General features: G+C 42.7%; 1 protein-coding gene and 1 long non-coding RNA gene across 2 annotated transcripts in view; both read right to left on the minus strand.

Annotated features, from left to right (window-relative positions):
* Positions 1 to 1,250: 1,250 nt before the first annotated feature.
* On the minus strand, positions 1,251 to 6,026 carry LOC106595103 (zinc finger protein 354C-like). Its single transcript, XM_014186481.2, has 2 exons — positions 3,542 to 6,026; positions 1,251 to 2,191 (listed from the first exon to the last, which is right to left on the minus strand). Exons 1-2 carry the CDS (start codon positions 3,891 to 3,893, stop codon positions 1,764 to 1,766), a joined length of 780 nt encoding a protein of 259 aa, XP_014041956.2. The 5' UTR covers positions 3,894 to 6,026; the 3' UTR covers positions 1,251 to 1,763.
* Positions 6,027 to 8,931: 2,905 nt separating this feature from the next.
* LOC106595126 (uncharacterized) overlaps positions 8,932 to 17,067 on the minus strand; it is a 28,628-nt gene continuing 20,492 nt past the window's right edge. Inside the window, exon 2 of the long non-coding RNA XR_006766353.1 lies at positions 8,932 to 10,673. This is a non-coding gene — a long non-coding RNA (uncharacterized lncRNA). The remainder of the gene's footprint in view (positions 10,674 to 17,067) is intronic.

Raw genomic sequence — 17,067 nt, forward strand, 5'->3', positions numbered from 1 at the left:
GTGGTGTCAGGAAAATAACCTCACACTCAATGTCAACAAAACAAAGGAGATGATCGTGGACTTCAGGAAACAGCAGAGGGAGCAGCCCCCTATCTACATTGACGGGACAGTAGTGGAGAGGGTGGAGAGTTTTAAGTTCCTCGGCGTACACATCACGGACAAACTGAAATGGTCCACCCACACAGACAGTGTGGTAAAGAAGGCGCAGCAGTGCCTCTTCAACCTCAGGAGGCTGAAGAAATTTGGCTCGTCACCAAAAACACTCACAAACTTTTACAGATGCACAATCGAGAGCATCCTGTCGGGCTGTATCACCACCTGGTACGGCAGCTGCTCCGCCCATAACTGGAAGGCTCTCCAGAGAGTAGTGAGGTCTGCACAACGCATCACCGGGTGCAAACTACCTGCCCTCCAGGACACCTACACCACCCGATGTCACAGGAAGGCCAAAAAGATAATCAAGGACAACAACCACCCGAGCCACTGCCTGTTCACCCCGCTATCATCCAGAAGGCGAGGTCAGTACAGGTGCATCAAAGCGGGGACTGAGACTGAAAAATGGCTTTTATCTCAAGGCCATCAGACTGTTAAACAGCCATCACTAACATTGAGTGGCTGCTGCCAACATACTGACTCAACTCCAGCCACTTTAATCATGGAAAAATGGATGTAATCAATTTATCTCTAGCCACTTTATATTATATGTTACATATCCTACATTACTCATCTCATATGTATATACTGTACTCTATACCATATACTGCATCTTGCCTATGCCGTTCGGCCATCACTCATTTATATATTTGTATCTACATATTCGTATTCATTCCTTTACACCTGTGTGTATAAGGTAGTTGTAGTGAAATTGATAGGTTATATTACTTGTTCGATATTACTGCATGGTCGGAACTAGAAGCACAAGCATTTCGCTACACTCGCATTAACATCTGCTAACCATGTGTATGTGACAAATAAATTTGATTTGATACCTATAGTTAGAACCAAGGTACTGGCTTATTAGCAGTACTTAGGGTTAGAACCAAGGTACAGGCTTATTAGCAATTGTCCACTTCCCCAATCTTCTCGTGCAAACGCAGGGAGACAAAGATGCTCCCAACCACGTAGATTTCATCCAGAAGCTGATGGCTTAAATCTTCATTTAACAGCCCATGTCTAATAGTTCATAGTGCACTTTTTGCATATGCAACCACTTTTGTTCTTCAGTAATGTTCGAAAGAAGTTGCAATTCATTCATGTTCTTAGTCTCATTTAATGGACATTTTATTTAACAACATGTTTCCTAAGTCGTAGACGAATATGTTTGTTACTATGCTGTACCACAGCGCCCAATAAAGGACGATATCCATCCGGACCTTTGCCACCGAGGAAATTTGTGTCACTGGACCTTCTCAAATAGTAGTTGACTACCCCTGATGTCGAGAATCATTGTACCATCAAAACCGCTGTTACAATATTTTTGGTTATGGAAAATATATTTATTTTCAGCTGTTTGAAACTGGTGTACAAAACCGAAAGTAAAAGAAAAACTAAACTTCAGAACAGGAAGCAAAGAAATAGCACACATAGAACAAATATACCGCTTTTTCAACTTGCTTTTGACGAGAATGTAAGATCTTTAGCTAATATTTCTATGTGAATTTGGTGGGGTCGCCCAAAAAGATACACATTGTAACTTTAAACAAACATATTCCATATTCAATTTGTTACATTCTGTACAATGTGACATGAACAAAAACACATTCTCAGTTGTAAGGCTTCTCTCCTGTGTGTGCTCTCTCATGTCGTTTCATGCTCCCAACCTGGGTAAAACTCTTGCCACACTGGGAGCATAGGTAGGGCTTTTCTCTTGTGTGTATCCTCTCATGTTTTTTCAGACTGTCTAACTCAGTAAATCTCTTTCCACACTGGGAGCATTGAAAAGGCTTCTCCGCTGAATGTGTTCTTTCATGATCTTTCTTGTTCCCTAACTGGGTAAAATCCTTTCCACACTGAGAGCAGTTGCAAGGCTTCTCTCCTGTGTGTGTCCTCTCATGTTCTTTCAGGTGCCCTAACCGGGTAAATCTCTTTCCATACTGGGAACAGTGGTGTGGTCTTAATTGTTTTGCCGTCTCTGGGTCTGATTCCCTTGAACGACTCTTCCCGCTGTCGAAGTGAGAGTCTGGTCTATCTTCTGCCAAAGACAAAGAGAGTACTTGGTTAAAACAGAGAGACCTGAATGAAACCGCCACATGATAAAACTGTCTCCCTATGAGGTTTAATCGAGACTAGATCCCTCTTTATAAAATGGTAAATTTGGGTCCTGGGTGCAGATTGGTTGATAGCCGTTGGTTACTCATGATAATCGATGCGTAACGCCAGAGGCGCTTCCACATGTCTGAAAAGGGGTGTTATTCACAATACTCCGCGGGTAATGGACAGCACAACCACTGTCCCACAGCCCAGCCAGACAATTCATAACAACTCAATCTTCACTGGCAAAAAAACCATCTAGACATTATTACCACATGCTTCTATAGTCTAACATTTAGTTTGCAACAGAGGGGATTTATATAAACCTTACTACATGATCTGCCTCTCAGACCTCTGCAACAACGTTGCAATTTTATAAATAATATAATAATAACCATTTTACAAATGCAACAAGGCCCTCAGCCCTGTGGATCACTATGAATAACACACTCGTAACGGCTATTTCCTGGCGCTCCTCTCCACGTCACGCGTAACCGCTTACCCACGTCACGCGTAACCCCTTACCCACGTCACGCGTAACCCCTTACCCACGTCACGCTTAACCCCTTACCCACGTCACGCTTAACCCCTTACCCACGTCACGCTTAACCCCTTACCCACGTCACGCTTAACCCCTTACACTCCTGGGAATTGCCCAATATGGTCAGGGCTAAATTAAAGTTTATTACAGAAGAAATATGGAATCCATAACCATGGTAGCAATTAAAAGGGAACAGTTAGGAGATTATGGGGGAAAGTATTAGACTGAAGGTGAGGACAACAATTCACCTGAGAAGACTGACTGAATCTTTCATGTGCATTTTACATTTACTGTACTTTTCTATGCATTTGATGATAACAAAATCTGAATTTGGGGTAGGTACAAGATAAAACAAAAATGACAGCGTTTGAGTGAGAGGTCTAACTGGTGTCTCCAAGTGGACACACACCTCTCTAAACTGGGCACAGTTCCTAAGTCATTTCAATGCACTTTTATGACTCAAAAGAAGTCTTCTACTATAAGGTACTTTTTTAGTTCTCCTAGTTGTGCCATTCAGGAACTAAAGCAAGCACACTTGTAGTTGTTTTGTTAGGAACACAGCCCTGCATCCTGCCTTTACACAATTAAATAGAGGGTACAAGCTACAGAGGGTAGTGCCTACGGCCCAGGCACAACACCTACAGTACATTACATAATTGAGTGTAGAACTGCAGTAGAATGACATTTTAAAAGCACACATTAGTTCAACAACTGCATAGTTTGTGACCCTGTTTTTAAGACAGTACTCACTGGCGTTAATCAGATATCCGTTCTGCTCTTCTTCCTCCTCCTCCAATGTGACAGTAATCTCCCCCTCCTCCTTCACTCCGAAAACGTATTCCCCTTCCTCCAATGTGACAGTAATCTCCTCCTTCACTGAAAAAACGGTATCCTCTTTCTCTTCCTCCTTTTCTTTCACTCTGAAAACTTCTTCCTCTTCTTTCATTGAAACGTCTTCTTCTTTCACTGTAACAGCCTCATCCTCGACTTCTTGTTTAACTGTGACAGCCTCTTCTTCGTTCTCATCTTTCACGAGAGCTTCTTTCCACGTCCAGCAGACCCCGTCTTCTTTAGCAGGGGAGGAATATCTTAGTGAACTCATGGTCGGGGATGTTAGCTAGCCTAGTGTAATTGCTAATTTAATTTAACCAGCCAGCTACCTGACTAACAACAACGTAAATATGGAAATAGTAGATATGACAGACGTGTGTTTAAAACACAATGACTAATATACACCGAAAACGTCTAAAGCGCTCCAATGTTTCGCTATGTTGGCTAAAAAGCTACCGAGGTGGCTGACTAGCTAGCTGTTTTTGTTATTGAAGAAGCGTCCTGTCCACTAGATTATACGTCACTCTTGTAGCGTCACTTGAAAAACTCACATTGCAATCTGCTGACTAGAGTGCGTAGCGCAGTTGGGAAAACGTTTATTCCAGACAAAAAGCGTATTCTTCATATATTTCATGGAAACGTACAAATCTTTCTGATTGAGAGGGGGTCAAATACTTATTTCCCTCATTAAAATGCAAATCAATTTATAACATTTTTGACATGTGTTTTTCTGGATTGTGTTGTTATTCTTTCTCTCACTGTTCAAATAAACCTACCATTAAAATTATAGACTGATCATTTCTTTGTCAGTGGGTAAACGTACAAAATCAGCAGGGGATCAAATACTTTTCCCTTCTCACTGTATCAACTCCTACCCAACCTCCAGGCATGTTCACATCAACACCACCTACCCAACCTCCAGGCATGTTCATATCAACACCTAGCCAACCTCCAGGCATGTTCATACCAACTCCACCTACTCAACCTCCAGGCATGTTCACATCAACACCTCCTACATAACCTCCAGGCATGTTCATATCAACTCCACCTACCCAACCTCCAGGCATGTTCTCATCAACACCTCCTACATAACCTCCAGGCATGTTCATATCAACTCCACCTACCCAACCTCCAGGCATGTTCATATCAACACCTCCTACCCAACCTCCAGGCATGTTCATATCAACACCACCTACCCAACCTCCAGGCATGTTCATATCAACTCCTCCTACCCAACCTCCAGGCATGTTCACATCAACTCCACCTACCCAACCTCCAGGCATGTTCTCATCAACACCTCCTACATAACCTCCAGGCATGTTCATATCAACACCTCCTACCCAACCTCCAGGCATGTTCATATCAACACCTCCTACCCAACCTCCAGGCATGTTCATATCAACACCACCTACCCAACCTCCAGGCATGTTCATATCAACTCCACCTACCCAACCTCCAGGCATGTTCTCATCAACACCTCCTACCCAACCTCCAGGCATGTTCATATCAACACCTCCTACCCAACCTCCAGGCATGTTCATATGAGGCCATTGTGATTTCAAACCATACTCCTCATTATTATAAGCCTCGAGTTGCTTAGACCGAGCAGTCCCTCTAATTCATGGCGTATTAACCCTCAGACTTTATCGGATGAAAAGTTACAGGAATAAAAGTCTAGATAGGCACAATGAGACCGTGACTCCACCTAGCAACAACACAACGTTTACATGCCATTCAAAATGACACCCCGTGTTTCTTTGTCATGCCTAGTAGCCAGATCGGTTTGTGTTTGGTCAACGTCTCTCTCATTTCTAGCCGTGTTAAACATTCCTGGAGAATGGAAAAATATCAACTACAGCATTTCTATATTGTTAATAGAATATAATAATATAATACAATGGGTTCTATCAAGAAAATCATTGACAATAATCACTAATGAAATACACTCGTACTCTTTTAAAGCAGTGTGTGTGTTAGTGAGTGAGTCTGAAAACTAGCCATCAAATGCTTGCTTCCTCTGTCCTTGTTTCCTACACTCCTCTTTTGAAAGTGCATTTGTGCTTTGAACGGGAAGTGAGGAATGGAGGAAACAAGGGGAGAATCTCAATTTTATTTCCTTGATTCCTCAGGTCCTCTCTCCTTGCCTCTTTTTCAAAAACCCATTGGATAAGAAGGTGAAAGGGGAGGGACGTCTGACCTTCTCATCCAATGGGTTTTCAAATCAAAATCCCATTTTATTTGTCACATGCGCGCGAACACAACAGGTTTTATTGTGAAATGGTTGATTACAAGCCTTTCCACAACAATGCAGATTTAAAAATTAAGAAAAAAAAAGAAAAAGATAAGGAAATAGTAACACAATATAAAAGGAATAACGAGGCTATATACAAGGAGTACCGGGTCAACGTGCTGAGGTACCAGGTAGTAACGAGGCTATATACAAGGAGTACCGGTACCAGGTCAATGTGCTGAGGTACCAGGTAGTAACGAGGCTATATACAAGGAGTACCGGTACTAGGTCAATGTGCTGAGGTACCAGGTAGTAACGAGGCTATATACAAGGAGTACTGATACCGGGTCAATGTGCTGAGGTACCAGGTAGTTGAGGTGATTGAAGTAATATGTACAGTAACAGTCAAAAGTTTGGACACACCTTCTCATTCAAGGGTTTTTCTTTATTTTGTACTATGTTCTACATTGTAGAATAATTGTGAAGACGTCAACACTATAAAATAACACATATGGAATCATGTAGTAACCAAAAAAGTGTTAAACAAATCCAAATATATTTGAGATTTTTCCAAGTAGCCACCCTTTGTCTTGATGACAGCTTTGCAAACTCTTTGCATTCTCTCAACCAGCTTCACCTGGAATGCTTTTTCACCTGGAATGCTTTTTCAAATTCCAGGTGAATACATAAAATATTCAATGTATTTTTTTTAGATAAAAATGTTGCATTAATCAAATCCTTTTTTCAATCACCAACTGAGTTCTCTGACATGGTGGAATAATACTAATGTAAACATTCATGTGGTGGTGAATGTTTTTCATGTCAACATCTTATCAATGTCATCAGAACAACATCATCACATTTGTATACTCCTTTAACTTGATGACTAGTACACAAATGAACTTAATGACAAAATTCAAGAGGTTTCAAGGTTAGAATCCAAGGTCCCATGGGGCTCAGTTGGTAGATCGTGGTGCTTGCAACGCCCAGGATGTGGGTTTGATTCCCACGGGGGACAAGTACAAAAATGTATGCACTCAGTACTGTAAGTCGATCTAGATACCGCCCCACTAGATCCACAGACGATGCAATCGCCATCACACTGCCTTATCCCATCTGGACAAGAGGAATACCTATGTCAGAATGCTGTTCATTGACTATAGCCCAGCATTCAACACCATAGTACCCTCCAAGCTCATCACTAAGCTGGAGGTCCTGGGTCTGAACCCCGCCCTGTGCGGGCTATACTCGGCCTTGTCTTAGGACGGTAAGTTGGTGGTTGGAGACATCCCTCTAGTGGTGTGGGGGCTGTGCTTTGGCAAAGTGGGTGGGGTTATATCGTGCCTGTTTGGCCCTGTCCGGGGGTATCATCGGATGGGGCCACAGTGTCTTCTGATCCCTCCTGTCTCAGCCTCCAGTATTTATGCTGCAGTAGTTTATGTGTCGGGGGGCTAGGGTCAGTCTGTTACATCTGGAGTATTTCTCTTGTCTTATCCGGTGTCCTGTGTGAATTTAAATATGCTCTCTCTAATTCTCTCTTTCTCTCAGAGGACCTGAGTCCTAGGACCATGCCTCAGGACTACCTGGCATGATGACTCCTTGCTGTCCCCAGTCCACCTGGCCGTGCTGCTGCTCCAGTTTCAACTGTTCTGCCTGCGGCTATGGAACCCTGACCTGTTCACCGGACGTGCTTGTTGCACCCTCGACAACTACTATGATTATTATTATTTGACCATGCTGGACATTTATGAACATTTTAACATCTTGACCATGTTCTGTTATAATATCCACCCTGCACAGCCAGAAGAGGACTGGCCACCCCTCATAGCCTGGTTCCTCTCTAGGTTTCTTCCTAATTTTTCCTAGGGAGTTTTTCCTAGCCACCGTGCTTCTTTCACATGCATTGCTTGCTGTTTGGGGTTTTAGGCTGGGTTTCTGTACAGCACTTTGAGATATCAGCTGATGTACGAAGGGCTATATAAATAAATTTGATTTGATTTGAACTGGTCCTGGACTTCCTGACAGGCCGCCCCCAGGTGGTGAAGAAACAACACCACCGCTGATCCTCAACACAGGGGCCCCACAAGGGTGTCTGCTCAGCCACCTCCTGTACTCCCTGTTCACCCATGACTGCGTGGCCATGCACGCCTCCAACTCAAATCATCAAGTTTGCAGACGACACAACAGTAGTAGGCTTGATTACCAACAACGACGAGACAGCCTACAGGGAAGAAGTGAGGGCCCTGGCAGAGTGGTGCCAGGAAAATAACCTCTCCCTCAACGTCAACAAAACACAGTGTGGTGACGGCATAGCAGCACCTCTTCAACCTCAGGAGGCTGAAGAAATTCAGCTTGACCCTAAGACCCTCTCAAACTTTTACAGATGCACCATTGAGAGCATCCTGTCGGGCTGTAGCACCGCCTGGTACGGCAACTGCACCGCCCTTCAACCGCAGAGCTCTCTAGAGGGTGTTATGGTCTACCCAACGCATCACGGGGGGCACACTGCCTGCCCTCCAGGACACCTACAGCACTTGATGTCACAGGAAGGCCAAAAAGATCATCAAGGCCATCAACCACCCGGGTCTCGGCCTCTTCACCCCGTTATCATCCAGAATGTCGATGTCAGTACAGATGCATCAAAGCTGGGACCGAGAGACTGAAAAACAGCTTCTATCGCAAGGCCATCAGACTGTTAAATAGCCATCACTAGTCAGCTACCACCCAGCTACTCAACCCTGTACCTTAGAGGCTGCTGCCCTATATACATAGAGATGGAATCACTGGCCACTTTAATGTTTACATACTGCTTTACTCATCTCATATGTGTATACTGTATTCTATTCTACTGTATTTAGTCAATGCCACTGATATTGCTCGTCCTAATATTTATATATTCAATTCTTTTAGATATGTGTATTGATGGGAATTGTTAGATACTACTGCACTGTTGGAGCTAGGAACACAAGCATTTTGCTACACCTACAATAACATCTGCTGAATATGTGTATGTGACCAATAAAATGTGATTTGATAAGAAGCGTCTGCTGAATGACAAACATGTGAAATGTAAGAAATGCACGTTATTTTTTTATTTTATTGAATTTGAAAAATCATACAATCTACCTGCAGTGAAGCTGCTCAATATTTACATTGCATTCAGTCATCTAGCAGCCAATCCCATCCAAAGCGACCCACAATAGTAAATAGGGTCAAGCGCCACGCCAAGGGGCAAATCGACAGATCTCACACCCAGTCGAATCGGGGACCCAAACCAGCGACCACTCGGGCCACTGGCCCAAGCTCCCAAACGCCAGGCCACCAACCATCCAAGACCTACACAGTCCTCTCCCGAAAAAACCTCTGTCAACATCCTGGTATTCAAATAAAACTGGTATACTTAGCTATTTATGCTATTTTTGTTTCTCCACCAATTTCGATCCCTGATCTAATCATTTACACTTTGCAATATCCAAATCATGCATCCAATCAAATTTCTTTTAGTAATATCCAAATCCAAGAGGTTTCAAGGTTAGAATCTCGAAATGCACATTCTATTAATCTATATCATAATTTACATTTTTAAATACCAATATTCAAATCTATACTTCATAATCAAAATACACATTTAAAAATATATATTTTGATTTGAGATATGATCATGTCTTAAAGAAAAACAAAAGTAACCCTGTTTTTGAGTAAGCTTTCATATACATTGATTTGATGTGGCATAAACCAAATCACAATTTCTTAAGTCAAAAATATAAGTCAGAACACAGCGCCTGTATTCTCTCATGTGATTTCAGGTCCTCTGACAGGGAAAATGTATTTCCACAATGAGAAGATTGGAAAGGCTTCTCTCCATAGTGTCTGCTTTCATGCACTTTCAGGTTCCCTGCATTTCTAAAACTCTTTCCACACTGAGAGCAGTGGAAAGGCATCTCTCCTGTGTGTGTCATCTCATGCATTTAAGTTCCCTAACTAAACTTTTCCACAGAGTGTGTCCACTCATGTGATTTCAGGTAGCCTAGCTGGGTAAATCTATTTCCACAGTCTGAGCAGTGGTAGGGCTTCTCCCCTGTGTGTTCTCTCATGTGTTTTCAGATTTCCTAACCAAATAAAACTCTCCACACTGGGAGCAATAGAAAGGCTTCTCTCCTTCTCATGTGTGTGTCATTTCATGCGTTTTCAAGGCCCCTATCTGGGTAAAACTTTTTCCACACTGGGAGCAGCAGAAAGGCTTCCCTCCTGTGTGTGTCATCTCATGCATTTTCAGGTTCCATGAATGGGTAAAACTTTTCCTACACAAGGAGCATTGGAATGGTTGTTCTCCTGGGTGTATTCTCTCATGATCTTTCAGATGCGCTGACTGAATAAATCTCTTTCCACATTGGGCGCATTGGAAAGTCCTCTCTACTAAGTGTGTTCTCTCATGTTTTTTCAGGTCCCCAGATGAGAAAAATTTATTTCCACACTGGGAGCATTGATATGGCTTCTTTCCAGTGTGTGTTCTTTCATGCAGTTTTAGATTGCTTGAGTGTCCAAAACCCTTTCCACACTGGGAGCATAGATATGGCTTTTCTCCAGTGTGTGTTCTTTCATGCACTTTTAGATGCCCTGAGAGTCTAAAACCCTTTCCACACTGGGAGCATTGATATGGCTTCTCTCCTGTATGTATCATCTCATGCGTTTTCAGGTTCCCTGAGTGTCTAAAATACTTTCCACAGTGGGAGCAGTGGTGTGGTCTTGCTGGTTTGGTCTTCTGTGGGTCTGGTTCCCCTGTATGACTTTTCCCGCTGTGAGAGTCTGGTCTTTCACCTGCTGAAGACAAACAGAATATTTGGTTAAACAGAGAGACCTGAAAGAAACCTCTACATCAGTGGTTCCCAAACGTTTTATAGTCCCGTACCCATTCAACCTCCAGCTGCGTACCCCCTCTAGCAACAGGGTCAGCGCACTCTCAAATGTTTTTCAAACTCTCAAATCATTGTAAGCCTGCCACACACACTATACAATACATTTATTAAACATAAGAATGAGTTTGTCGCAACACGGCTCGTAGGAAGTGACAAAGAGCTGTTATAGTACCAGGGCACAAATAATAATAATCAATAATTTTGCTCTTTATTTAGCCATCTCACATATAAAACTTTATTTGTTCATCGAAAATTGTGAGTAAGTCACCACAGGTTAATGAGAAGGGTGTACTTGAAAGGATGCACATAACTCTGCAATGGTTGGTTGTATTGGAGAGAGTCACAGTCTTAAAATCATTTTCCACACATAGTCTGTGCCTGTATTTAGTTGTCATGCTAGTGAGGGCTGAGAATCCACTCTCACATAGGTACGTTTTTCCAAAGGGCATCAGTGTCTTAACAGAGTGACTTGTCAAGGCAGGATACTCTGAGCACAGCCCAATCCAGAAATCTGGCAGTGGCTTCTGATTAAATTCAATTTTCACAGAATCGCTTGTTGCAATTTCAATGAGGCTCTCTCGTTCAGATATCGGTAAGTGGACTGGAGGCAGGGCATGAAAGGGATAACGAATCCATTTGTTTGTGTCATCCGTTTCAGGAAAGTACCTGTGTAATTGCGCACCCAACTCACCTCAGGTGCTTCGCTAAATCACATTCAACATTGTCTGTAAGCTTGAGTTAATTTTCACATAAAAAAAAAAAATCATACAATGATGGAAAGACCTGTGTGTTGTCCTTGTTAACGCAGACAGAGAAGAGCTCCAACTTCTTAATCATTGCCTCAATTTTGTCCCGCACAATTGAATATAGTTGCGGAGAGTCCCTGTAATCCTAGATTCAGATCATTCCAGTGACAAAAAACATCACCCAGATAGGCCAGTCGTGTGAGAAACTCGTCATCATGCAAGCGGTCAGACAAATGAAAATGATGGCCAGTAAAGAACTTTAAGCTCGTCCCCCAATGTGAAAAAGAAATGTGTTAATATTTTGCCCATTGATAACCAGCACACTTCTGTATGTTGTAAAAGCGTTACATGGTCGCTGCCCATATCATTGCAAAACGCATAGCCTTGTTTTAACAAAGTTAACAATTTTCACTGTAATGTCCAAAACGTCTTTCAAGAGGTCAGGCATTCCTTTGGCAGCAAGAGCCTCTCGGTGGATGCTGCAGTGTACCCAAGTGGCGTCGGGAGCAACTGCTTGCAGGCGCGTTACCACTCCACTATGTCTCCCTGTCATGGATTTTGTGCCATCAGTACAGATACCAACACATCTTGACCACCAAAGTCCATTTGATGTCACAAAGCTGTCCAGTACTTTAGAAATATCCTCTCCTGTTATCCTGGTTTCCATTGGTTTGCAGAAGAGGTCTTCCTTAATTGACCCCCCATAAACATAACAGACATATACCAGGGGCTGTGCCAGGCCCGCCACGTCTGTTGACTCATCCAGCTGTAACGCTTAGAATTCACTGGGTTGTATGCGTTTCAAAACATCTCCTGCCATGTCACTGATGCGTCGTGAAACAGTGTTGTTTGATGAAGGCATTTGTCTGTATAGTTTTTTGGGGCCTTTTCCCCCTGCATTGTCCCAGTCATATCTGCGGCAGCAGGAAGAATTAAGTCCTCCACAATAGTATGTGGCTTGCCTGTCCTAGCCACTCGGTAGCTCATCATATAAGACGCTTCGAGACCCTTCTTATTAATGGTAACTTGCTGCTTTTATACGTCTTACTACTCGAAAGTCGTCTTAAATTCTCAATCAAAACAACTCTCATGGCTTATTTTTCAAACTGGCATGTTTTGTTTCTAAATGTCTGTGCAAGAGATAAGGTTTTCATCGAGTTGTGAGATGGTACTTTTGCACATAACACTGTGACTGAGGAAAGGCACTACTCCCAATATAAGTGAACCCCAAATCAATGTAGTTCTTATATTTGCGCGTCTTCGATGGTCCAACGTCTCCGTCTGTTGTTCCGTGCTTTCCCGGGTAAAGGGGGAAGTAGCTCTTCGGCTGCATCAGATTCACAACTGTCAGTGTCCATGCTAGCTGGGCTAACAACACATGTATAATTACTGATTCTAGCATTGGATGTGCTCAGGGAAGCAGAACAACTTGTGTCGTCGACAGGTGCAGGTGTAGTAGTGCTGGTAGTAGCAATACTACCAGTAGAGCTGGTATGTGTCTACGGACGAGGGCCTTACTTTTTTTAACCATTTCTCAATTTTCGAGCAAACGGAATGAGCAGCAGCTACCGTAAATTCCGTACTATAAGCCGCAACTTTTTTCCCAGCTTTGAACCTCGCGGCTTAAACAATGACGCGGCTAATATATGGATTTTACCCGCTTGTAATTTTTTTTTCTCCAAAAAAACACATTCTGTGACGTGCTCAGTTTTTTTGGCGGCATGAAGCTTTCATTAGACCAATGAAATTGCCGAACGGGTTAAGGTCAAACAACTTTTTTTGTTTACTGTTTAGATTAAATCGAGTGCTCTCAAACTTCCCATCATTCTGATTACGGTAGTCATTTTGTCACCCTCATGGCAAAGACACGGAGAAATGTATATGATGCGGCTTTCAAGTTGAAGGCGATTGATCTGGCTGTTGGAAAGGGAAATAGAGCTGCTGCACGGGAGCTTGGTCTTAATGAGTTGATGATAAGACTTGGGAAACAGCAGCGTGAGGAATTGACTCAGTACAAAAAGACAACTAAAGCTTACTGCTAATTTTTTGTTAGAAGCCGTGTTTTGTTAAAGCCTATTTATTTTTGTTACAAGCCGTGTTTCGTTAAAGCCTGTGTAAAGTTAATTTGTTTCAATGTACCGGTAGGCACCTGCGGCTTATAGACATGTGTGGCTTATTTATGATCAAAATAATATACATTTTTTAAATTCAGTGGGTGCGGCTTATATTTAGGTGTGCTTAATAGTCCGGAAATTACGGTACGTTTGGCTACCTACGGACTGTTAGTTGAATTCCCGCAAGAGAGTAACGGTTAATATGATTGGATGTTAATTATTTGACTGGGCTACCTGTATTTGACATTGTGTTGTTATTTTGCTGAACACTAGATGGTTTAATTTTATTTTTGGTAATGAAACGAGACTACTAAGGTGATTACATTTTTTTTTTTCAACTCACCCAAATCTATAGCCCCGTTGGAAAATATAAATGGACTGTTTGAAAAATGCGAAGACCTTACACACACACATACACATATACAGTGGGGAGAACAAGTATTTGATAACCTGCAAAATCGGCAGTGTTTCCTACTTACAAAGCATGTAGAGGTCTGTAATGTTTATCATAGGTACACTTCAACTGTGAGAGATGGAATCTAAAACAAAAATCAAGAAAATCACATTGTATGATTTTTAAGTAATTAATTTGCATTTTATTGCATGACATAAGTATTTGATACATCAGAAAAGCAGAACTTAATATTTGGTACAGAAACCTTTGTTTGCAATTACAGAGATCATACGTTTCCTGTAGTTCTTGACCAGGTTTGCACACACTGCAGCAGGGATTTTGGCCCACTCCTCCATACAGACCTTCTCCAGATCCTTCAGGTTTCGGGGCTGTCGCTGGGCAATACGGACTTTCAGCTCCCTCCAAAGATTTTCTATTGGGTTCAGGTCTGGAGACTGGCTAGGCCACTCCAGGACCTTGAGATGCTTCTTACGGAGCCACTCCTTAGTTGCCCTGGCTGTGTGTGTTTCGGGTCGTTGTCATGCTGGGAGACCCAGCCACGACCCATCTTCAATACTCTTACTGAGGGAAGGAGGTTGTTGGCCAAGATCTTGCGATACATGGCCCCATCCATCCTCCCCTCAATACAGTGCAGTCGTCCTGTCCCCTTTACAGAAAAGCATCCCCAAAGAATGATGTTTCCACCTCCATGCTTCACGGTTGAGATGGTGTTCTTGGGGTTGTACTCATCCTTCTTCTTCCTCCAAACACGGCGAGTGGAGTTTAGACCAAAAAGCTCTATTTTTGTCTCATCAGAACACATGACCTTCTCCCATTCCTCCTCTGGATCATCCAGATGGTCATTGGCAAATTTCAGACGGGCCTGGACATGCGCTGGCTTGAGCAGGGGGACCTTGCGTGCGCTGCAGGATTTTAATCCATGACGGCGTAGTGTGTTACTAATGGTTTTCTTTGAGACTGTGGTCCCAGCTCTCATCAGGTCATTGACCAGGTCCTGCCATGTAGTTCTGGGCTGATCCCTCACCTTCCTCCTGATCATTGATGTCCCACGAGGTGAGATCTTGCATGGAGCCCCAGACCGAGGGTGATTGACTGTTTCCATTTTCTAATAATTGCGCCAACAGTTGTTGCCTTCTTACCAAGCTGCTTGCCTATTGTCCTGTAGCCCATCCCAGCCTTGTGCAGGTCTACAATTTTATCCCTGATGTCCTTACACAGCTCTCTGGTCTTGGCCATTGTGGAGAGGTTGGAGTCTGTTTGATTGAGTGTGTGGACAGGTGTCTTTTATACAGGTAACGAGTTCAAACACGTGCAGTTAATACAGGTAATGAGTGGAGAACAGGAGGGCTTCTTAAAGAAAAACTAACAGGTCTGTGAGAGCCGGAATTCTTACTGGTTGGTAGGTGATCAAATACTTATGTCATGCAATAAAATGCAAATTAATTACTTAAAAATCATACAATGTGATTTTCTGGATTTTTGTTTTAGATTCCATCTCTCACAGTTGAAGTGTACCTATGATAAACATTACAAACCTCTACATGCTTTGTAAGTAGGAAAACCTGCAAAACCGGCAGTGTATCAAATACTTGTTCTCCCCACTGTATATACATACACATATATACACACACACGCATATAAAAAATGTGAATCACATTTTTATTTGGCATACCCCTGGGGGGAATAACTGCTCTACATGACAAAACGGTCTTTCTACAAGGTTTAATCTAGACTAGATCCCTCAATAAAATTATTCATCTTCAAGACCCTGGTGCTTGGTTACGGAGCAGCTGGGGGAACTGCTCCTCCCCTTCCTCCAGGCTATGATGGATGCAAGAAATTAGCTGAACAACTTGTATATTTAAGAGTTGTATTAAACCTAGATGTGCACAGGGAGACCGCAGAGACTAAATTCCTCTTCTACAAAGTGTAACAATCTGCCACCCTCCTGGAGGGAGAGCAGACCTAAATACTCTGGCCTTAACTGTTCCTTGTCTCATCCTTCCCTGGGTCAAAACATTAAATCAAGGCTAATAAATGGCTGAAATGTAAAATGTAGAACAGCAGAGTGCGTCATAACAGAGTGGCTGTAGTGTTAAAGTGATAATACCAAATGCTAACCTCTCCTGTTATTGTAATGGTGAGAGGTTAGCATGTCCCGGTCCCGTGTGGCTCAGTGCGGTCCCTTGTGGCTCAGTTGGTAGAGCATGGTGTTTGCAACGCCAGGGTTGTGGGTTCGATTCCCACGGGGGACCAGTACGGAGAAAACAAAATGTATGAAATGTATCCATTCACTACTCTAAGTCGCTCTGGATAACAGCGTCTGCTAAATGACTAAAATGTAAATGTTAGCATGTCTTGGGGCTATGATATATAATGCTAATCTCTCCCGTTACTGTAATGGTGAGAGGTTAGCATGTCTAGGGGGTATGACATATAATGCTAACCTCTCCTGTTATTGTAGAGGTTAGCATTATATGTCATACCCCCAAGACATGCTAACCTCTCACCATTACAATAAGAGGAGAGGTTAGCATGTCTTGGGGCTATTATATATAATGCTAACCTCTCCTGTTATTGTAATGGTGAGATGCTAGCATGTCTTGGGGGTATGATATTTAAGTGATAATACCAGAATAGCCAGTGTTTGGAGGATATATTTTAGGTGTTCTGCCTCGGGCCACCCAACCGTGCCAATATATCCTCCAGACACTGGCTTCCAAGACATTATCACTTCCTAACGAAGGGTTAGCAACATATTCAAATAATGACTGACATATTTTCCTTAAAACATTATTTTAAAGAATTTATTTCATACCATTTCATCCTTCCATGAGCTATTATAGTCCCGACACAAATCTAGGGTTGCTACCCAAGGCAGTTAGGTTACTAGAGATGCGCCCCAATCGCGAAATCTTTTTGTTCTCCATCTATGGACGCAACCCAGTCGTTCATTTTAAAAGGTCCTGTTGCCATGCTGGCTGGCAACCCTCTTAGCCGTTGTTTGCTAGCTAGCCATCTACG

Source organism: Salmo salar, chromosome ssa02, assembly GCF_905237065.1.
Source record: "Salmo salar chromosome ssa02, Ssal_v3.1, whole genome shotgun sequence".
NCBI lineage: Eukaryota > Metazoa > Chordata > Actinopteri > Salmoniformes > Salmonidae > Salmo > Salmo salar.